This window comes from Lytechinus pictus, chromosome 7 (assembly GCF_037042905.1).
Source record: "Lytechinus pictus isolate F3 Inbred chromosome 7, Lp3.0, whole genome shotgun sequence".
Lineage (NCBI taxonomy): Eukaryota > Metazoa > Echinodermata > Echinoidea > Temnopleuroida > Toxopneustidae > Lytechinus > Lytechinus pictus.
The window spans coordinates 39,071,391-39,094,144 of record NC_087251.1 but is presented as its reverse complement, the minus strand read 5'-3'; the positions used below and the strand labels follow the sequence as shown (position 1 = coordinate 39,094,144).

At 34.1% G+C, this 22,754-nt stretch overlaps 2 protein-coding genes across 5 annotated transcripts in view; both read right to left on the bottom strand.

Annotated features, from left to right (window-relative positions):
• LOC129265208 (dr1-associated corepressor-like) overlaps window positions 1-3,012 on the bottom strand; it is a 41,628-nt gene extending 38,616 nt beyond the window's left edge. The window contains exon 1 of the mRNA XM_064102655.1: window positions 2,833-3,012. Within this exon, the coding sequence (XP_063958725.1) occupies window positions 2,833-2,874 (42 nt within the window). The 5' untranslated portion in view covers window positions 2,875-3,012. The remainder of the gene's footprint in view (window positions 1-2,832) is intronic.
• A 2,522-nt stretch (window positions 3,013-5,534) lies between these two features.
• On the bottom strand, window positions 5,535-21,749 carry LOC129265203 (mucin-2-like). Of its 4 annotated transcripts, XM_064101447.1 has the most exons (21): window positions 21,567-21,749; window positions 19,450-19,639; window positions 17,443-17,520; window positions 15,817-15,897; window positions 15,200-15,304; window positions 14,155-14,329; window positions 13,748-13,819; window positions 13,386-13,535; window positions 13,110-13,188; window positions 12,179-12,348; window positions 11,763-11,919; window positions 11,078-11,198; window positions 10,621-10,773; window positions 10,068-10,364; window positions 9,645-9,695; window positions 9,325-9,396; window positions 8,673-8,723; window positions 8,373-8,444; window positions 7,000-8,058; window positions 6,731-6,829; window positions 5,535-6,320 (listed from the first exon to the last, which is right to left on the bottom strand). In XM_064101447.1, exons 2-21 carry the CDS (start codon window positions 19,549-19,551, stop codon window positions 6,231-6,233), a joined length of 3,234 nt encoding a protein of 1,077 aa, XP_063957517.1. In that variant the 5' UTR covers window positions 19,552-19,639; window positions 21,567-21,749; the 3' UTR covers window positions 5,535-6,230. The 4 variants fall into 4 exon arrangements, with proteins under 4 accessions (XP_063957517.1, XP_063957519.1, XP_063957518.1 ...); XM_064101449.1 differs by lacking the exon at window positions 19,450-19,639 and having other exon boundaries at window positions 21,567-21,748; XM_064101448.1 differs by lacking the exon at window positions 9,325-9,396 and having other exon boundaries at window positions 6,088-6,320; window positions 21,567-21,605.
• Between the last annotated feature and the right edge of the window lie 1,005 nt (window positions 21,750-22,754).

Below are 22,754 nucleotides of genomic sequence, written 5' to 3'. Positions count from 1 at the left end.
CCTTGGTTGGCAACCAGTCAGGATTGACTATTTTTGCCACAGCTTTTGTTCATTTTCAACAGCTTGTTATTCTTGTTATTTTTCTTTTCTTTTCTTGTTATTTTTCTTTTTTTTTCTTTTTTCCTCCTATCTCTTTTTTTTTTTTTTTTCTCTCTTCTCTTTTTTTTCCTATTCTTTTTCTTTTCTTTTCTCTTTTTTCTTTTCATTTCTTTTTTTTTTTTCTTTTCTTTTGTTCTCTTTTTTCTTTTCTTGTTTCATTTTTTCTCTTTTCTTTTCTTTTCTTCTTATATAGACATATTGTATTTTTTGTCCTTTTAAAATAAGAATTTTCCTTTTTTTTCTTTTTTTTATGCGTTCTGTTTCTTGCAGCACGTTGTATTTTCTTCTGCTACATTAAGCTGCAATAGAGAAAACAAAAGTAAACTGGATTTGTGGCCTGATAAAACTTCAGGTTTCGGGACACCGAAAACTAAAGTATGGGAGGAAAGTGAAAAAAAAAAAAAAAAAAAAAAAAAAAAAAAAAAAAAAACAAGCAAACAAACTTGAAAACAAAACCAAACAAATAAACAACAAAACTTCTCTCTTCATTCTTAACTCCTTTCTGTCCCCCCTGACAAAATTACCAAATTAAAGAACTCAGATAATTAGCAAAGGGTAAGGAAGGGAAAAAAGAATAAGGGAAAAAAAAAAAAAAAAAAAAAAAAAAAAAAAGAGAAAAACAGGATCCACGACGATCGCTGAGCTCCGCGTTACGGTTACGGGCTATCTGTTGTCGATGTAGTAAAATGACATATATAATCAAAATGTATAGGACCATAGGAAAGTGAGTAAAAATCGACCATGTGTCTGCATCTTCTTCTGCTTTGTGTCTCCCTTTCATAGATTTAACTCTTGTAGAAAAAAAAATTAATAATAATGAATAAATAAATAAATAAAAAATACAAAATTAGGGGGCGGAGAAAATTCAGACTTTATAATCGTTTCGTTCTGAGAACGAAACGGACCAATGCAGATTGGGTTTCTACCTTAGTACTCTTTAAGAGATCCATTATTTTTTGGGGGGTTGATAGATTTGTTTCTGTAAGTAGCATGGCTCTCTCTATTATATATTTGGGACACTCGATTAAAAAATGCTCAACTGTTTCTAATTTGTTGGGCCTACATGTATCACAAAGTCCCGTGGGGTGTATATTAAGTCTTTTTAAATCGTAGTTCAATCCTATTACACCAAAACGGAGTCTGTGGATAATGGTTTCGTGGAATCTACTTAGGGAACAAAAAAAGGGAGAGTTAACAGTGGGATGGTATAGTTTAAGTAGGCGATGGGATTCATTCCATCTTTTTTGCCATTCTAGAGTGTATCTTTTGAAAATGAGATGTTTTATTTCTGTTAAAGATAATTTGTTGTTGACTTCAATTTTTTTCTGCAATGCATTTTTTGCTTTCGTGTCCGCCATCTCGTATCTCATATTTTCCTTCTTAGTCTCATACAATCAGACACTGTTGATTTTGCTTACTCCATTCAAACCCTATATTTACCTCAACAAATAACATATTAACACATAATTTGCACAATTATCATTATATACAAGTATTCTATAAAAATACAGAATATTGAACTAATAAATGTCGAAATTACATAGTTAAATCAATTTTTATGTCGGACAAGGGTCTCTTTCGTTGAAATATCAATAAAAGGTGTCTCTAAAAAGACACCGTGTTCTAAATAAGGGAAATAATGAAAATTTCAATTTTATTTTAGTTATGTTTGTGAATCTTTAAAGTTTTTTCTCTTTTAACCTCATAAAGTAAGCTCCATACATCAATTCTACTATCAGTAATAAATAAAACATTATTTGATCTCCTTTTATTGAAATATCGGATTTTATGTAAAGTCGTCATTCAGAAATAACATGTTCAGGTGACGTTGAAGACTAAATATTTTTCCGATACTATCGATATCAAATGATGTCGCGGACTTGGAAGACAAAATTGCCTTCGTGAAACGGAAAGCGCTGATTTGTCGCCAATCTTTATATCTCGGAAGAATGGTCCTAGGACGTTCCTACGTATCGCTCATCTCGTCATGCAACAGGCCCCATATGTTTATGTATTAAGTTCAAATAAAACAGGGAAGTGAAGTTGCGTGACAGCCGAAGTAAGTCAGTTTTTCCCTTTTAAATTTTTCCCAGTTTTGGTGCATTTCAGGCCAAAACAGTAGACTCTAGGTTAAGACGAGGTATCAGTCACATTTCGAGGTCAATAAACAATATGCCCAGTTTTGTTACCGGTGTGTTGGCTCAGTTGGTAGAGCGTCCGTCTCACAACCGGGAGGTTGGGGGTTCAAACCCCGGCCGCGTCAGACCAAAAGACGTTAAAAGATGGGAGTTGCTGCTACCCTATTCGGCGTTCAATGATTAAAGGGATAGACATAGAGCCTTGTCGATCTGGCGCTGCACAGCGGCTGCCGGGCCCATGATCAATTGGGCAAAGCAAATTTTCGGAGTATTTCATTTCACGTCTATTTCGAACAATAAAATATGGATTTTCATTTTTTCATTTCCTAAATATCGCGATCGGCTATATTTCGGCTCTGCTATTGACGTTATCGTTCGAATTTTCAGTCAGACAAAGCCGGCACATCTTCAAAAAAGTTCAAGATCTCGAGCTCCGCCGCGCCGCCGAAACACCGCCTGAAGCTTCCCCGCGGTCAAGGCCCCAAGCCGGTTGCATGCAGGCATCACGCATCGGTCGGCCAGTCGGGAATCGAGGGCCGCTGCTACGTGGACACGATGGTCTAGTGTACATTTATGAATAACCGTTGTTACTTACAGGTGGAAATCTTGCGTTGTACTTCTTCTTCTTGCTTGGCATTTTAAAAACCTTTCTTTTACCACAGATTGCTCCCCAACTCTTAGAAAATGCCGATAAATGAAGGAGGAAATACCGACTCAGTATTCGGGATGCGCTTTCTCAAATTCCTTCGTGTCAATCTTTCTATGGTGTCTTATCTAGGGCGAAGAAAATGGGAAATAAAAAGTGCTGTGAGAGCAAAAGACTCTTCAGACCTGGGCCCTGGGGATTTCATGAAATAACTTTTCGGATATTTTGTAGAAACAGACACTTGCAATCAATTAAAATCAAGAAACTTGCCAGACCTGACAACTTGTCGGATGACAAATGTTGATGAAACATTCCTCAGGGCTGAAAGAACTTCACAAGGTTACTTAATAGGTTGAGCTCGAGCTAGGGAGCGTTACAAGGATTTGTTGTTGTTGGATATTTTAATCCGACAGTAGGATCTGTTTTATGTTAATAGAAATACAGCAATACATCTCCGTCGTTTTACTCGATAGTTAATATAGGCAAAGCAATACGCCTGTGCTTCCCATTAAAAAAAAATCAAGAAAGTTGTCAAATCTTATTTTTTAGATGACTTTTATGTTAATGAAACTCTTTCTAAGACGCGGCAGTACGTCCCTACTCCCTAGATTAAGCTACGGGCTCGCATACACTGACAATTAATGAAAAAATAGGACAAATTTAAAAGCTTTTGTTTCTGGTAACTTTAAAGAAAGATGGAGCAGCTTTTATAATGGTAAGCTGGGTATTATTATGGTCACTGGCGGATTTTTTTTAGCTTGTTTCATTTTTCTTCGGAACCCCCCCCCCCTTGGAAAATCCTACCGGGAAATCCTATTCCTGGATCCGCCCCTGAGTAAATTATGATGCTTAATTACAAGAGCGGAGCTTAAAATTTTTTTGTTATTGCAAGGAAACGTTTGATCTGATTTTTTTATCAGTTTCGATTTCAATATATCTGAAGGAATTTGATGGTAAATCACCCTCACTAAAGTAGTAGGACTGGTATTACCAAAATAGATGTAAACATTGGCATAAAGATGAGGGTTGGGAGCCGTATACCCCCCCAAAAAATAATTCTATGACCAAGAAAGAGAGAAGAAAAGGGGAGAAAAGGAAAGGAAAACTGCGAAATATAGATCCGACCGGCACGCGATCAAAATAAGTTTTCTTGTAAAGTCGCAAAATTCACCCTGAAAATACTTTTCATTACACGTCCTCCACATCAGGATTATTTTAGGGCATACGCATTCATATCATTATATAGTGATAGACGCATTTTAGGGAATGAAGCTAAGCGGAGAAAGAGAAGAAAGGGAGGAAGGGGACATTGTCAGATTTTTTATCAGTCTTATTTATCAAACAAATACATGGATACTTTTTTTACCCTTCTTAGATGTTTCTTTATTGAATATATATATATATATATATATACATAATGTTCTTAGAATGTTCCGGTCCTATGTCAAGACTCAAAGTAATGATAATTAAACATAATAGGCTCTTTTTTAACTGTGATCCATATCCAGTGTAGAGTAAATCCAGTAAATTAATTCTAAAGATCGATCATTTTTAAATCTCAAATGATTTCATATCAAAATTTGTTCGCTTGCCAAAAATCATAAAATGTACAGTATCTTATGAAATTTTGTGCTACCATGACGAATTTGATATCAAACAAGTGAGTATGTCATGCCCCTTCATTACATTGCTTTGTCATCAGTTGCTAAAAAATATTTAGGTGTCATTTTTGCCCCCAAATCTTCATATTTTAGAAAAATCAAAAATAAAAACTTAACAAAAACATTTCATATTTGTCACCTAGTTAATTCTCAACACAAAAATTTTTTATTACACTTTTTTGTTCAATGGTGACATATCATGATAGAAAATGTTATATAAATCAAAGATTTGACATTTTATATTTCTATGAAACGATGTTTGAAAATAAAACAACAAACATAATACATTTGGAACAAATATTATTTTTTATTCAAAGATAATTCCACCTGAAATATACTTTAATCCCAATGGCATTCCAATTATGTGAAAGAGATTAACATGCTCTTTTATTATTTTGATACCAAATTCGTCATGGTGGTATTTTTTTCTGAAGATAAAGTAAATTTTACGATGTTTGGCAAGCGAACAAATTTCACTAAATTCCATGGGTGTATGTAAACTTATGGCCTCAAGTGCATATATGTATATATATATATATATATATATATATATATATATATATATATATATATATATATATGTATATATATATATATATATATATATATATATAAAATATATGTATGTATATATGGTGGAATTGTAGTCAAGGACGAATCGAATTCTGGATCTAGCTTGAAACATGAATATTTAGTTTTAAAGCCCGATGCATTTTGATATGAAATCATTTGAGATTTAAAAATGATCGATCCTTAGAATTAATTTACTCTATACACTGCTAGAAAAACAGAAGATTTTACAGAAGAAAAATATAAAAAAAACACAAAAAATGAATATACCAAACCAAGCCAACTTGTGTGTGTCACGCATGCACACATATATTCACCAACATACACCAACAAACCAACTCACACTCACATTATGCGCTTACTTCACACATCTAGAAACAAGAACGTGTTAAACGTTGATTATTTTAATATTTCTTTATTGAGAATGAGACTTAACAAAGCATTTCCATTATCATATATAGCTTGATTCATAGTATGGCATGTCAGAATCTGCAGATTGTTTTTGAGCTTTATTTAGATAAGGTATGCATACTTCTCAAAATTACATTTCGTTAACAATATTCTTGTTTCATTAAGTTAAATGAATTCAATTTTCAAGTATGTTCAAGATTCGTCATTGAATTATTTCAATATGACTTTTTAAGTAACTAATCATTAGTGGTTGAAGAGTATGGCAATGGACTCCTCAAACTGCAAAATAAATTCTCTTTGAAAATCAGAACTGAAATAAAGTTGTCTATGATCAGAATATAACATACTATTATCCTTTTGGAAATAAATGAACAAGCCTGCATTTGTTTGTAACCATCATTCATAACTCTGCCAGTTTTTAATGAAATTAAAGCCCCCTGATTGCTTCAGTTAACAGTGGCTCTCTGTATATGACCTGTTGCATATTTAGCCTTTTTCCTAAACAAAATAAATTGTATTTTTGAGTTCGTAACTAAGACTTATTGAATTTTTTTTTTTTTTTCAGTTTCGGTAAATGATCCAAAGACCTGCCAATTTTTTTTCTTATGGGATAATATTCTAGGTGAATTGAAGGTTTGTTTATGACCCAAAGGTATCCGGTTTGTTTTCAATCATTGCAGTATAGTTGAAGCGATCTGATAGTTCCTAATCCGCTTTCGCAGGCTTGTTCTTGTGCTTGCGTGCGAGCTTTAGGAATTTCTTGAGCTTCTTCTTCTTTGTCTTTGAATCCATAGCCTAAAGACAAGGAAATATGAAAAGGATGAAAAGGAATAAAAGAGAATAAGAAGATCTCAAAAATATGAGCTGCTGGAAAAAGTGAAATACGATTAAAAACATGGTATAGAAAGTTGATATTTAAAATATAGTTGGTTTGCATGGTACATGCATTGACGACTGACACGTGTTACATAAAGACATCATCAAAATCACACAATTTTTCCAATGTTTAATCAGCATTATAAGATTATTTCAAACCTTTCTAAACAAAGTTTAGGTTTCAATAATCTTTAGTAATCGAAATGTTTTAGATGTTTTGGATTGTTTTAAACATGTAATGAAATATATCTTTTATAGAGTCACCACTTAACAGTAAAGAAACAAATTCATATGAAAATACACTGAATAGATTCGGATTGTGTAATTACCATTTTTTGGTTATGAGAAGAGGTATCCGTTGTCATTCCCGGGTTGGTTGATTTGGGGAATCGTCTTTGTGAAGGCTCCTTCCGGGTTTTTTTAGAAGGCTACATAGAGGATATGAGAAAAAACACTAGATAAATAAATATTTTCAAGTACAAAAGAGAATTTCACGGCGTCTCTTGTAAAGCCCAAAAGCACTTTTTAATTAAATATTATGTAAAGTGACGTTAAAAGAATAAAAGCCTGACATTTGAAGAAAAAAATCATAAATCACCTTCGAAAAGTCCCCTCCATTGGCCACAGGAACAAGAGCGTGATCCCCAGATGTTGAAGCAATATCTGTTTCACTTGGACAGGTTGGATGTCCATTGTCTAGATTGAGGACATTTTCATCAGAAACTTTTCCTTGTCCGATGTTGGTGACTTGGCTCTTTGATTGCTCCAGGGGCTCGGTGGTCCAGTTCTGGATCTTAGGGGGAGGAACCGGGTACTGCCACGTTTGAGAATCTACAACAGGTCTGAGATTCTTGATCTGGAGCACGTCATTCGTTGCCAAGGAAGAAGACTCTGGCTGGGAGATTGTAATATCGTCAGAAACTGATTTTATTTCTGGGACGGTCTCATTCGTAGCATCAAGGGCTTTCTGGACTAGAGCAGCAGATACACGATTAGCCAAGGTTGGCAGAGGCTCGTGCACTGATTTTACGGTGATGAAGCGTGCACTGCTGACGGTGTTGTTGCATTCCTTAGTTGAACTCTTCTTCTCCAAAGCTTGATCGGCAGGTCTAGATTGCCTGGTAGTAGCGATCTTCACGTATGGGTCTTTGGCCGGTTTTACTTGAATTAACCTCACATTTGGAGTGCCGCTGTTATTCTGGCTTTGGATCTCGGGTACCTCAGAATCAGAATCGGATTCTCCAGTGTTCATTAACGGCGAGTTGGCATGTTGAGCTGGTCGCACGCTAATAAGCCTCACTTTGGTGCCGCCGTTGACCTGGCTATAACATTCGGTTTCATCTGTGTCTTTAGGTTGAAAGACAGAGTCATCCACTGATCTGATGGCCATCTGTTTCGGATTCTCACCAGCCAAGGTCTCATTCACCTTATCATCAGATCCCGCATCATATACAGATTCACAACGGGCCTTGGTCTTCAGAGGCTCTTGATGTTGATAGGGTTTGCAAGTCGCTGGCAGGTTCTCCAGAGGAAAGTTGGCCAGTTTGGCATCAGAGTCGGATCCTTTGATGGTGTAAGAAGAAGATGACAAAGTGGATTCGATGGATGGTGTGATCCTTGGCAGGAAGTTGCAAGCATTCTTACCACTGGATTGCTTCTGTTACAAGGAATGAAATAGAAAGAACTATTAAAGTATGTTTTCTCATATTCGTTTTTATATGAAAAATGACATTTCATTTCTTACAATAAAATGCGAATATATTAAATAAAGTACGAGTGTAATATCTATAGCCATGGACAAGATACCCTGCTAAAACTTATTCATAAACTGAAACTAAAACAGCTAACTGTGCAAACAAAACATATTTATATATTCATACATTGACTCAAACAAATTTAATGAAACTCTATGAAAATTCAAATAAGTTGATTTGGTAAATTATGTGCAATGTGTGCTTTTTATGCCCTTACCTTGTTCACAGAATTGGTCTGTGTTTGATCCGTTACATCCATGCCAGTGTTCTTGGAAGAAGACGGTGTGTCCTTATAGAAGAAACAATTACATTAACTTGTAAACTCGTCATAATAATGTAAAAGAAATCATTGTTTATCTATTGGAAGTATGTATATTCATGTTCAATCAGATTTTGGTAAAAATCATATGCAGTAGAGTATAATTCACGTTGCTTTAATGTATGATGATATTTACCATTATAAAGAATTTAAAATCCATCTCATAATAACTACGGTCATACATTCTGAGATACCTACCGGTCGCTTGTTCACAGAGAAGATAGAATATCCTCCTTTTGGAGCAACAAGCTATGACAGAAGAAATAAAAGCAAAGTTTATTTGATATGAAAATTAGGTTTCAATTTATACGTAAACAGTAAGAAGTGTAAACTTTGACAACAGTGTTCTTGACGGTGAAAGTTAGATTGGAATAATTCTTGGATCGTGTATGCAACACGATTCTTTACGTTGTTGTAGTCCGTTTTATGAATAATTGTCCTTCTATGTATCAAACACTTAACTTTAGGATCAAGGAGAAAATATGATCTTTAAAATATCAAATAATTTAAGTTGATCAATCTACATTATGCCCCATTCGACTCAGTTGAGGTAAATAGAGATTCGGCAGGAATTGATTCCTTGAAATGCTAAAGCGCCCTTTAGACAGTTAGGCTAAAGAAAAAAATATCGTGGAGTGCCCTGAGAGTTATATCTGACACTCTGACAGACCTGAGCGATATATATGTACGAACCCAATATCATTGTTTTTGTTGTTACTATTATTATTATCATCATCATCATCAAAATCATTTTTGTATTCATAATCCCATTAAATGGCAAATTCTTCACTATGAACCGTTTCTTTGCTCTAAAGCTAAAATAAATTTTTAGATCAATAAAATACTATACCTTTTCGTCAGATTGTAATGTATCCTTGTGTTCCTTTGTGATGGAATCATATACAGGAGAAGTTCCAGTGTCCTGTATTAAGTACACGATGTTAACATCTTCATTAGATAGCTCTGTAGTTCGCTTAATAATGGTTCAAATTTCAAGGAATTCGAAATACAAGTGCACTTTTGGGCATTAAAATAATTATTTATAATTTTTTTTTTTGCTTCACCGAATAAACATAAACATACATTATCGTTAGTAAACAAAAGAGAACACACCCTAAAGTTTATATTATTTGTATTGTATTGTTAACTTTAAATCTTAAAGGTACTCACCGGTTGTTTCTGGACGCAGAATACAGAGAACCCTCCATTAGGAACAGAAGCCTGTATCAAAGATCAGTAAATGAAATTGTGTGTATTTAATATTTTTCAATTGATTAAAACAAAGCTCGATCTTCTTCTAATAAAGTTGAGTTTAAAAGAGTTGATTGTTAATGTATTCGGTTGTTAAATAACAAATTTTTTTTTTTCATGTCATCATATCATAAAAAGTAAATAAAAATGTAAATATTGATTGACAACCTCTTGAACACACAAGGAATCGATAAATTTACTTTTAGCTAACCTAGACAAAATTTGCAAAAGTGACAAAACATCATATGAAATACTTGAATTGCAATTTGTACGATTGAAAGAGCTCGGTGTCCATGAGAGATTTAAAAAAAAATCTAAAATTAATAATCTTTTCCAACCTACCGTGGATATCTCAACTGCCGTCCTGTCTTCCTCATGAATTTGTTCCATGCGTATCTTACAGGTTGGTGGGACAGCAGGAGTGATCTTAAATGACTGCCTAGCCATTACGGACGGCATGGAAACAAATACAGAGGACGTCGCAGGTGTCTGTTTCTGGACAGTACCAGATACCGTTGGTATAACCGGTGAGGGTGTTCGGTACGATAGGTCGACAGTAGCAGACACGGTTGGTATGTCAGGTAAGGATGGTCGAGGAAGAACAGCCAGGCACTCTTCAGAAAGTGCGTTGAAAGGCACCTGAATTTAGAAGAAAATTGAATTTCGAACAACACGTAAAGGAAAATGTAGTGTTTGTCTTTGATTGAAATTTTTTTCAGGCCGGTTAGTTGTTAAATGTACAGTATTTTCTTACCTTCGGGGGGACGTTGTACATAAGAACATAATAACATTCTATTCAATTTCATTTTATTTGTCATTCATGTTTCATTACTTATTTCATAGCTTGTTAATTATGAAAAAGGTATATGGAATTCTAGATTAAACAAAAGCCTACCACAGGTGTTTCGAAGTGCTGGGGTTCTTCGGGAATAGTCAATGCCGGTCCAGTTCTGGTATTCGATTTCTTTCCAGTTTGGAAAACGGAATAAAAGTCCTTCGAAGGAGCATAAAGATCTTCTACGTTCTCATCGATATCACGGAAAGAAACCTAGGTTAAGAATAACAAATCACAAAAAATAAAAATGCCAATATGTATATTTTTATCATTACGCTTGTACATTCTTCTCTTTTATTTCACCAAAAATGTAATAATCATTTTCTGAACTTTTCTTTTCAAGTAAAATATTTAAGATAGTTTCTATAAGTCTTTTACGAGAAGGCAATGTAACCAGAACTCACCTGTTTTTAAATCGTAGATACATGATGATACATGATACATGTTGACAGGAAAAAGTGAATAAATAAATGAATAACATTGAAAAATAAAAATAAAAAATAGCCTTTATGTATACCTTGCCTGCTCGCAGATGGAAAGGAAACCGTTTATTAAGACGGTCCGGTCGCGTTAAATACAGGAAATAGGCATGTCCAGCAAAAGACAAAGCCAGGTCAATCCCATTCCAGATATTCGGACTGTGAAAAAAAGAAAAGAAAGAAAGTGTGATGCAGATTAACTGGTAATATATGTGAATGAGTTTGGATTTGGGTTCATTTACTTACTGAATAGTCACATCATTCATTTCTGTATGTGAGTTTGTAAACAAAATATACCCATTGATGAGACATTGCATTTTGAATATCTCTTTGTATATATACAAATGCTATTCATGACAAAATGGAGGATACCTTGAGCTTTGCCTAACCTATCAATAATTAATATGTACACCTACATGAACGTTCTCTTAAACAGATAAATATTGAGGATTGTGTATCCCATTGTATCGATTAACATGATAAGATTCTACCATTAATTTGATTTTTTTTAAAATTTAATTTGATTATTTGTGTACACGAAATTTAAAAGAAAGTCTTTATCGAGATATTGAGAAGGCATGTTCTCGGTTTTTGTTTTAAAACGACAAGATTGTAAACGGAGTATTCTTGTAATGTGTTTTCCACGCAGGTTAATTTTCTTCTGATCATTAAGTAAAGCACATTTTCTCCTTTTTATGAATAGGAACAAAAAATATTAAATACCTTTTCAGAACTGGGTAGACGTACAAGGATAGAAGTCGATAGGTAGGCTCAGCTACAAACCAAACACTAAAGAAGATAGCGAATGGTAAATAGAAGGGCACCTTTCTTGGGTGGTTCTTGATCGTCACCATACAGCCGTATACGAATATGATAGCGCCTGAAGAGAGAAACAAAATGAAAGAATGAGATAACATGATATATTTTGTTATTATCTTACTATAATAAGAGTGGGTGACAATATACTTAGAGACGTTGTTCCGATTTATTTTAAGCGTATTTTTGTTGTGGCCAAATATCGATCAGATTGCCAATTAATTGATTTCATTTTGCTAATAAAATTCATGATCAGTACCATAGCATAACAATCATTCTGGGTTTTCTTTTTACCTTCTTGATATAAAAGAACATTCTCTTACCTGTAAACTTTAAGCCAGTCAAACCGCTTGCTGATAGTGACGTCATACTAGTAATGATGTCTTGAGGGTCAAGGAGCACACGTTGGTCAAAGAAGACGATTGTGTAGAAGGTCAAGTAGATCGTACCAAACACTATTGTCTTCACTGTTCCAGGTAGGCTTATCTGAGCTCTGTAAAAAGAAAATATATAATCATTATCCCTCTCATCCTCATCATTTTGATCATCGTAATAATCTCCATCTACATCATCAACAACTCCATCTTCATCAACACTACCATCGCGACAGCGCCTATCTTCGATCGATCTGATTGCAAATATTTCAAATTATGTGCATACTTTTCAAACAAGTATTGTTGTTTACAACCTGATAGTTTGCCAGAGGCTTACCAGATATGACAACAAGTAATAACAAACCGTATTCCAAGTATCAAAGCTTATTCATTACTTTTAAGACGAAGAAATAGCTCATGACAATGTTCATTCACACTAATAGGGAGCCATAAATGTACCCTATATTTTGGTAAAATAGCAGCACAAGAGGTTGCTCATGTGTGCTATAATATACACATGATGCACCTTAAATGGGTGCATTTAGCTACACTGTGCAACTTAGATGGTGCAGAGCTGAACCATCTCAGGAAGGAACCAATTTAAAACCCTTTTTAACAATGTTAACGTAAAGGATGCAGCTTTGCACCTCTTGGTGCAGACTTGCATATCTGGGTGCAAAATGTTACCCAAGAAGTTATTTTTTCACTTAGGGTGCAAGATGACACCGCAAAAGGTAATACTAGTTTTTAATTTAAGGTGCAATCTTGATCCTTCATTTCCTAGTGTGATAGAAAGAAACTTCCAAATTTGAATCACTGGGTTAACATGTGGGCTCTTATTCGTATTTATTTTCCTGACATTGTGTGAGGTAGTACTTACCTGGTGATAGAGAACCCCTTTGACACAAGCAGCAGAACACACACAAAGAAAACCGTAGACAGCCACGAGAATACCTCAGCTGAAAAAAAAAATACCAGATTAATAAAGTCATACCAATTAATATGCTTCTCAAACTTATACATAATAATACTTCTCTTTATTATTCTTTATAATCACATTTTTGGTACATTTTAACAAAGCATTCAATAATGGATCATTTTAGGAGATTGAAATTTTGAGGTTTATATTTTAATTGTTAATATATGCTTCAATTACCAGCGTCTTGCATCTTAGTCATTTCAAGTCCGGTCCGGGCAAACCTCGAAAAATCGATGTTCAGGAGTAGAAGACACACTGTCTTGAAGAACAGACTGCTGTAGAATAACCGATAGGTTAGGTGCAGTAGTTTCCTCAGTGACAAGACATCTAGAACAAGAATTAAAAAAAATGATGAATGAAACTGTGAAAATTTACACCAGAGTCTGATTTTGTATTCCCTCAAAATCTTGTAATAAAAAGGTAGACACCACCTCTAGAAGCTAAATATAGACATGAGAGAGAATAGAATAATTCCTCTTACAGCTGTAAGGGGAAAATGTAATAAATAACTGAAATTTATGAAATAGTTATATACTTACATCTGAATCGAGTAGCCACGATAGTCATCGCCACGTATCCAAGAAAGAAGGCCAAGTCAGTCTCCATCATGACTGTAAAAAAAATCATATATATCCTGTTTGAGAAAGGAATGAGTATGACGTCAATGATGTTAAGACACCCTTGATAACAGGAAATAGATAAGGTAGACATGATGTTGATAATAAGATATTTTCCCTTTGATAGGAATTATTTTATTTCATTGATAATCAGACCTCGTGCCTTTTTTTCTAATTAATGTCAACTTCCGTGATTAATAAGTTTATGTACATCATCGATGTTTTTAATCAGTTATGTTTTTTTTCTGTTATTTATTTTGTATATACCTAATAATGAGGCAAACCGTGCGCCATAAATCAATTTAAAAAAACCTGATGAAAAATCTTACACTTCTGGTTCTCCGCAAATTCCGTCCAGAGTCCATCTTTCCCATTGGTCATATGTAAGGTGTACGAGACGTTCCTTAAACCCTTTCTATTACTCCTACAATTTGCCAACTGTACGAAGTAGTGCTGTGGTCGCTGTCGGGATTCGAAGGTGATGGTATCTTGACAAACCAGCCACTGAATAACAAAATAATGAAAAGATATTTATAACGTGATATTGTCCAGAAATATAATGAAAATGATTATATAATAAAATAAGAAAAAAGAAACTGTTTTGAATTAGTTAATTGTTTCATCTGGTCTGCGTTTATATCAGTTGTTATACCCGTCCGGTAGAATAGTTTGGAAAGGAGGAAAGTAAGCAATATCACCTCTATTGTTTCTACTGAAATATTTTTACTACTTCTATTACTGATTACTACACCAATAATAATGATAATATCGATTATGATGATGATGATGATGATAACAATGATCCGAGGATGATGCTGATAACACTTACTCGAACAAGTCTAACGTATTCTTTTGTTAAATTGTACAAATTATACACGTAGCAAAGAAGTAACACTTAGTATTTCTCCAAAGGAATGGATATAGGTCGTACACTCTTAAAATAGTTGGTCACTGTTTTAACCAATCCATAACCAACTTTGGGTCTTAAGCCTATTCTGTCCATCAAACGTTAAAGAATTTGATTTCAAAGCTGTATTGGTTAGTAGAACAACCAAACAGTAATTGAAAATTGTGTTGTTTCTCTTTGACCGATAATTAACATACATTCATACAAAATTAAGATATTTCAAAGAATTTACCAAAATTTAACGAAGACGTATATTCTTTTAATATCGATGTGACAACTTTTGGTAAGAATTCGATTGGTATAGTTGAGCAGCACTTTCTTTGCACGGTTTGGTCAAAATGATCTTGACCATGCGTGTTCGGGAATAATTTGTGCAGTTTGGGGCAAAATTATAACCAACAATGTGTTGCCGAACGAAATTTACCCAAAACAATCAGAGTGTACTGCCGTTACAACACACTACTTACTTTGAAACCATTGTCATCAGTGATCAACTGACAAGTAGGATCAAGGCCAGTCAATTTAATTTTATATTCAAGATCCTTCACCTTATCGATTTTACCCCGACAGGTCTAATGGGTGAAAAAGGAGAAACACGATTTGTTAGAAAATAATAAAAACATTATTCGTTTTGTTTTTTACTTGGACACCGTAATTTTCTGGCTCAATTTTACGCTGAAAATAGCGTAAAAATTATTAAAGACTCAACTTAACGATGAAAACATCATTAAAACCCTAAAAAGTATTGTATTAAAAGCATTATACGGTAAAGAATAATACAGCAAGTTGCCAGGATTGTGTCAAAAGAAAAACTGTAAATTTCTGGCCGTTTGCTCAAAGAAATTTATTGGGAGTTTGAACGTATTTTCACTATAAGACTGTGCCTACCCTAAAATTAAGAGTAAATAAAGATGATTATTTTCAGTTTCTCTATAAAAATTAATATTGTATTTGTTATATTTTAAGCATTTTTATGAGTTTCCTACCAGGATAAAGAGGGAATTAAATAACCTTTATCAATTGAAAACTACAGGTCATTACTGAATATGATAATTAAAAAAAAATGATTATGATATTTCATTACCAGTCTATCTTCGTTCGGTCGTATACTTCCCCACTGTCCATAGCTTTCATCAAAGACGACGAGTCGATAGCAGCATTGGTCCTGTACAAAAACACATTTTGTTTTTGTTTACATGTATTAATAATTAACACAAATAATGATAAAACTTGACGTACAATACAAGAGTGAAATTTATCATCACTCGATTTAAGTTGTTGATTCACCGATCTCTCTATTTAAAACATATATACAAAACTGTATGATCCAAAGAGAAAATTTACGTTATAATTTTTAACTCCATGCCATTATGTAAAAAAATGGAATATATTACAATTTTCTTTTAAAATATCTATGGTTCGTACTGAAATGTACATTGTTTAATAGAAGTTGTTCATTCTTTTTTTTTTCGTTTGAAGATAAATGAAGTGCGTGCTTAAAGGCCACTGCATATACCCTACGATTAGTCTGCTATATACCCAATTTTGGAATAAAACGTAGTTAGAATTTGATGCTCATATATTGAGACATGGATTGTGTGATGTTCTAAATCATCTTACGGATATCTATGTTTAAAATAAACGTTTTTTTTTTTTTATTATGTTTTTATTGTTTTCATAAATAATCAATTACAGGAAATCACAATATTTACATAATTAGACATGATCGTAAACAAACAAACAAAAATAAAACAACAAAATTGATAAAGAAAAAAGAAAAAAAAAAGTGATAAGTAACATCATCCAGAACAAACTAAAACAATTAGAGTCTGAACACATACGTACAATCATTATATCAGGTAATGAGCCGTGGCAAAATATTAACCTGTACTTACGGGGTATAAAAAAATGCAACGTGTTTTACAAGTGAACTTCTTCAAAGCTCAAATCTCCATTTTTTTAATGTAAAGCGAGCTTGTTTCTTTTTTTGGCCATATAGTATTCAGTTTCCCTTTGAGATTTGATGAAATTCTTAAAGAATTCAACATTTGGAGTATCACCTCTAAATTTACAAATATATATGTAATATTTCACAATCAATAAAATGTAAGTTACAAACTTATCAGTTATTATACCGAACAGTTTTTCAAAATTCGTAAGATTAATAACATTGCTTTTACGTTCTAACGAATTTGTAACATATTTCCAAAGTGGAGTCACTTTTTCACATTCGCAAAATAAGTGTACAATCGTTTCTTCTTCCTTTTCACAAAATACACAGTTGGGAGATTCCTTTCTATTGATTTTGAATAAAAAATTATTCAATGCTTTTGTTTTATGAAATATTTCAAAATAAAAAGAACGCAATCTATCATCATCCTTCTTAGAATAAAAGCAAATTTAATATCTAATCGTAATAAGGTTTAATAATCGTACGATTGGCTACAATTTGAAACTAATTTGGACTCTTCTACAAAATAAAGGCTTACAGTCATCCAAAATTGTTATATTAATATTCGTTCACTTAATCTGAACCTCAAATAAAGATACATTTTATTCACATTTTCAGAAAATGATCAAAATGAAATTTTTGTTCCAAAATCGGATTGTTGACCAGTCGCAAGGTGGTCTTTAGAAATATGAATTTAGACCAATCTAAACTTGAGATAAACCCGGTTCCGGTATACCATTTGAAAAGAGGATTACTTACAGCTGGGTATGTGATAGTGAAGTTTAGGATGTTGTCCTCCCTGTTTTGGAAATAAAATTGCCCAAGGAAGGCCATATCCTATAAAGAAGAAAGGTGGACGTAAGAGAGAGAGAGGGAGAGAGAGGGACATTAACATCTAAATGGAATATTTTCTTTTACTATGTCAAGATGCAAACGAAATTTTGTTTCGGGCTTTTTGAGTAGTTTTGAAACAAGTCTAGTCTTTAATAAAAGAGGACGGAGCTTTTTTCAAACCCTGTTCGGCATGGGGTAATGAGGCAAGCGCTCTCTCAATCGCGAAATAAACTTTTAGCCTTTTAAAGTAAAAATCTATGCCTAACGTTTTGATAATTTTTCGTTGATTTTTTTTTTTTTAACATACCTTTTCCTTTTATTTTTTTTAATCCTTTTTTTTTTCTTTGGCCAACTTTTGATAATGTTTAATATATTAAGATATAATATTTCACATTTTTCATTTTCGTTTTTTTTTCCATTTTAGTTCACCTTTTGGAGGTCAATTCCCTCAAGCCATTCATCTATACGCCACTGGTATGTTCAGGCATTTTTTTCCATTTCAAATGTTAAACACTGTTTTAGATCTTGTGTTTTACAAGGGGATCATTATCAAATCCCCTGTTTTAAAACGCATTTGTGAATGGCTCCTTTTTCTTACCATTGCGCTTTAACCGTTTCATTCTTGACGACTACTCTTTTTGTATAATGAATGAAATTGTAAAATCTTAAACGCATCATCTTAGACAAATTTTTAGCATGCTTTCAACACTCATTTGCTGAGGCTGTACCATACAAAACTATTGTTGAATATTGCACAGAATCTTTATTCTAAAAAGTCCTGGTGCCTTTTTTCATAAAACTTGTTACAATAAGACATTTGCAATATCAGTTTAAAGCTACTAAAATCATTCAATTTGATTGGCTGATAGTTAAACCCGTTATAGAAGTTGTGTAAATATTGCTTTAAAATCTTTATGAAACGGAACCCAGGTATATCTGGCGAAACCATATTCATTTTTTTCTTCATTCTTTGTCAGAACGAAAATAGCGGGGGGAGCATCCCAAAAAAATTCCAGGTGGGGATGTTGTGTTCAATCTTCGCCCAGGGCTAAAGTGGGTAGAAATTTATTTATTTATTACAATATATTCATTCAGATACAAAAGATCAGCAAAAAGCTGTTTTTATCAATGACCTGATGAAATCTAATCACATTCTTTATATTATGATACAGTAGCGTACGCAGGGGAAGGGGAGGGGGGGGGGGGCTACAGCACAGGGGTTCAACCCCCATAACTCTTTAAAACCCATTTTGTACGCAGGGAGGTGGTCAGAGGGTTCCCAGCCCCCGTAATAAATTTGTTTGGTACGAAACGACCTCAAATTTTGGGTAAAGGCGCTTTTTTTCTTCTAAACTTTTCATTCAGCTTGAAAGCCCCCCCCCCCCTTCAAAAATACTGCTTACGCTACTGATATGATATAAACGTATAGGCCTACACTTATTATCATTAACCTTAGTGTTATTATTATTAATATCAATTATTATTATTTTCTATAATTATCACAAATTATATTTTGTAGTAGGATGGGGGGTCGGGTGTTCGGATACTTTATATTTTTTAAGCCTTCTATTTTGTCTTTGGATTACACTAAAAATATGAATTCAATAGTTTTAATCATCTGCTATTTTGTTCTTTATAATATTTCCTAACATTTTGTACTAAAAATTGATGAAACTTTGCTTGTAAATTTTTCAAATGACTTTCTAAAATTGATCTTCACTCGCTTCGGTCCCTTTCAATATTCTGTTGTAGAAGAATAAAAAAGTATACGATGGTATGTGTACACACACTCCCCATCATGTCAATGAACATTTTACATCCAAACTCCATTCACAGGTTTAGCCCCATATCCACCCCGATGTTTCTACATCAGTCTCGACCCCTCCCTCCCCTCTCTTCTTTAAAAATAACCCCACTCCTGTTACAACTCACCTGTTCCGTAGAGATTTCTCCGCGTTTGAATTTGGCATCTGCATTGCCCGAAACGAGCAAAATGCAGGCCAAAACCAGCACGAAGAATTTTCCAAGTTCCATAGTCGATCTTTCGGTAAATCAGCTTTATTCACTTGATTTTCTTGCGAATTACATGCTGAATTCAACGTTTGTTCCGATCGATGAAAAGCTTGAAAAAATTGTGATTAGTTGGTAGCAACGTGGAGTAGATAATACAACAGTTACTGACGTATGCGCGCATTATTCGAGTGACGTAACAATGCAAGCGGTTAACACTTAGATGATGACGTATGCACGCTTTAGGAGTGACGTAATAATGCATGCGCTCTCATGAAAAAATGATGGGCGGTCCAAGGGCAGTAGCCACTTTGGAAATGGGTAAGAGGTTGTATAAATTAGTGATAATCAGGGGCGGATTCAGGATTTTCCAGAAGAGGGGTATTTCTGTTCAGAAAAATTGACAAGCTCAAAAAAAAAAGAATAAAAAGGTCTTCAATTATTGCGTATCCCCAACATATTATTCTACAAATATTTTATTTAATGACTCACAGGGGGGGGGGGGTGGCGCACGAGCCAGATTTGCCCCCTCCCCCTGGTCCGCCACGGGCGATTATAATCCATAAGTCAATTTACATGTTCATTCTCTCTAGATGCAAATGAGTTGTTTGGTCCCTTATCACATTCCTCTCAGAGTGATACCAGGGACCAATCCCTTTGAAGTGAACTGTACATCATTTTAGAGTACATTATGACTCCTTTTTGAGTGAACTGTCATGTGCATCCTTAATTAATCCAGTCTCAAAAGATGCAAAACTCACTTCATAAGGAGTGAGATCGTCCAACACCGACACGAGTGTGATTAGGGACCATACTGGGGACCAGATTAGGTCTTTCATATTAAGAGAGTAAAAATATTCGATCGCATCTGTTTTTAATGTGTATTTGACGCGAATGCTTTCTTTGATTCGCGAAAAAGAAACTACGATGAGTGCATGACAATTGTATTTAATATCTAAGGAAGTGCTTGAAAGGTCACGTAAGGCCGCCCCTCAAAAGTTGTTTTGCAGGTCAACCCTTCCAGACGTAAAATTCGTACCGTAATTTGAGTGAAACCGAACAGGAATTCACCTCCGGAGTAGAATTTGTCGTGATTGTGATTAGCATGCGTGATTCTAGTTTGGTTTCACACGTGCTAAAAATTCGTCATTAAAATTATTTTTCACTGGAATCGTCATTCAAATTACGATTTTGGTACCGTGTGAGAGGGCGGATAGACCTCAGCTTGGAGTACAGTCGGGGCTTAGAACATGGCCCTGGTAAGCGGGGGTGCTGAAGCACCCCCTCCCCCCAAAAAAAAACTCCTTGAAAGTGATGCGTGTATTATTTTCCATAGGCAGCAACCCCAGGTATTCTGGAGGATGTGTAAAAAAGGGAAAATGTAACCAAAATGACCTAAATTTTGTAGAGATACATTTTTTTTTTTTCAAATTTCTCTGGACCAATTAGACCTTCATTTTGTAGATAAAACTTTTTTTTTGGGGGGGGGTTTCAAATTTTATCGGTACCAATTTGACTTCTATTTTATTTAAAAGACCCTTTTTTCGCTTTTCAAAATCAACTTCAACACCCTCACTTAAAAAAAAATCGTTCCCAGGGCACTGGCTCAGAACACTGTGCAAATGAAAAGACCAGATACTACGTATATCGGAAAAAAGGGGAATGAAAAAAAAAGCTTGCAGTCAGAAAAAAACGAATTAACTGAGATAAGGCAAATTCGTCATCAAGATAAAAAAATTAACATGGTGATAATACCTCCATAATGTACCTCGATTCTGGCCTCCTAATTATGTCAAGTTTAGAACAATCATTATGAGACTAAGGCCAAGTTAATGACCACCGATGCTGTTTTCATTAAACAAGGCTGTCATTTGCCCTGCTCTTAACGAGCATTAATATAAGACAATAACAGTACTAATTGTGTTATAATAATTATGATACATAAATTCCTCATACATTCAAATTAATAATTCTTAAAAATTCAATTACAGTAATGGTCACACTAATGCCAATGCAACACACATCTATTCAGCCCTTACCACTCGCGATGGCGGTCTCCTGCTTTCCACACTGCATATATTTTCAACTGAATCATGACTTAAATCATGTACTCGACATCACGTTTTTTTCAGTTATTTTAAACTCTTGCTACTGTTTATCTTTTATAACATCTAATCAACGCAGGAAAAAAAACGAAATCAAACAAAAATACTCCATCGACTAATAGTTTCTTTACTCAGAATAAAATGCCATCATCTGTGCAGACAAAAGTTTAATGATTTTCTCTTGACTAACAAAGGATATAGCAACGCACCTGTCCCTTTGCATACTGATCTATCGAAAGTTTGTTTGTTCTTTATTAGATGCCCCCCTCCCCAGGACCGCCACAAGACTTCTCTGGATTCAGATTCATTTTATCTCGATAGTCAGCCGTGGTAGTACGCAAAGGGGGGGGGGGGGCGGGAGGTCAAGAGGAATACACCCACATAAATCTTCAAACCCGGCTTCTTCTATTTTTAATAAGATAAATTTAGTTTTGATCCATCCGATAGCAATTCCAACAATTTTGTACTATTTTTTGAAAATATTTTACGTTAAAAAGCATGATTTTTTTCAATAAAGGGAAATACATTATTACAAAAATGATAACATTCCTGTAGTGAATATTTACAGGAAAAAAAAGAAAATCAATAAATGTACACTGTATATTTCCTGTACCACACGGAAGAACTGTTTTAGCATATTTACAAAGCTGAGTTGGGTTTATTCAACCGTTTCACGACAGGCCTATTATACATTTCATAATGTATATACATCTATTAACTTTGTATTTTTTTAAGGTTGTGATATGGAAAATTAATACCAATACAAAAGCTAGCTAAGTAGAAAAAGACTATGTTTACATACATTAGGTTACCAGGCAAGAAATGTTAACAATTTTTAACCAATTGTTTTTAAAAGTTTACATGAAAATATAAGCTTCAGCTACGAAGCTCCCAAACAATCCACACAAGTGACAGGTTTGGTTTTCAAAAATGACTTATTACATTTTTTTTACTTTCAACATTACAATTTTCATTTCATATCCTTTCATATCAGGCTGTATTTACTTTATAAGTTATACATTCCAAATTTGATCGGCAAACTTAATCACCATAATGATTAATTGTCAAAGCCTTCATTCCCGGCAATTTATTTCTTATAAGCAGTTTGGAAGTTTATTGCAA

Coding starts and splice junctions, on each gene's coding strand:
- LOC129265203 (XM_064101447.1), bottom strand. CDS start 19,551: ATGGAACTTGGAAAATTCTTCGTGCTGGTTTTGGCCTGCATTTTGCTC. Junction 15,898..17,442: donor TCACTATCACATACCCAGCT/GTAAGTAATCCT, acceptor GTTTTTGTACAG/GACCAATGCTGCTATCGACT. Junction 11,199..11,762: donor GTCTACCCAGTTCTGAAAAG/GTATTTAATATT, acceptor TTTTTTTCACAG/TCCGAATATCTGGAATGGGA.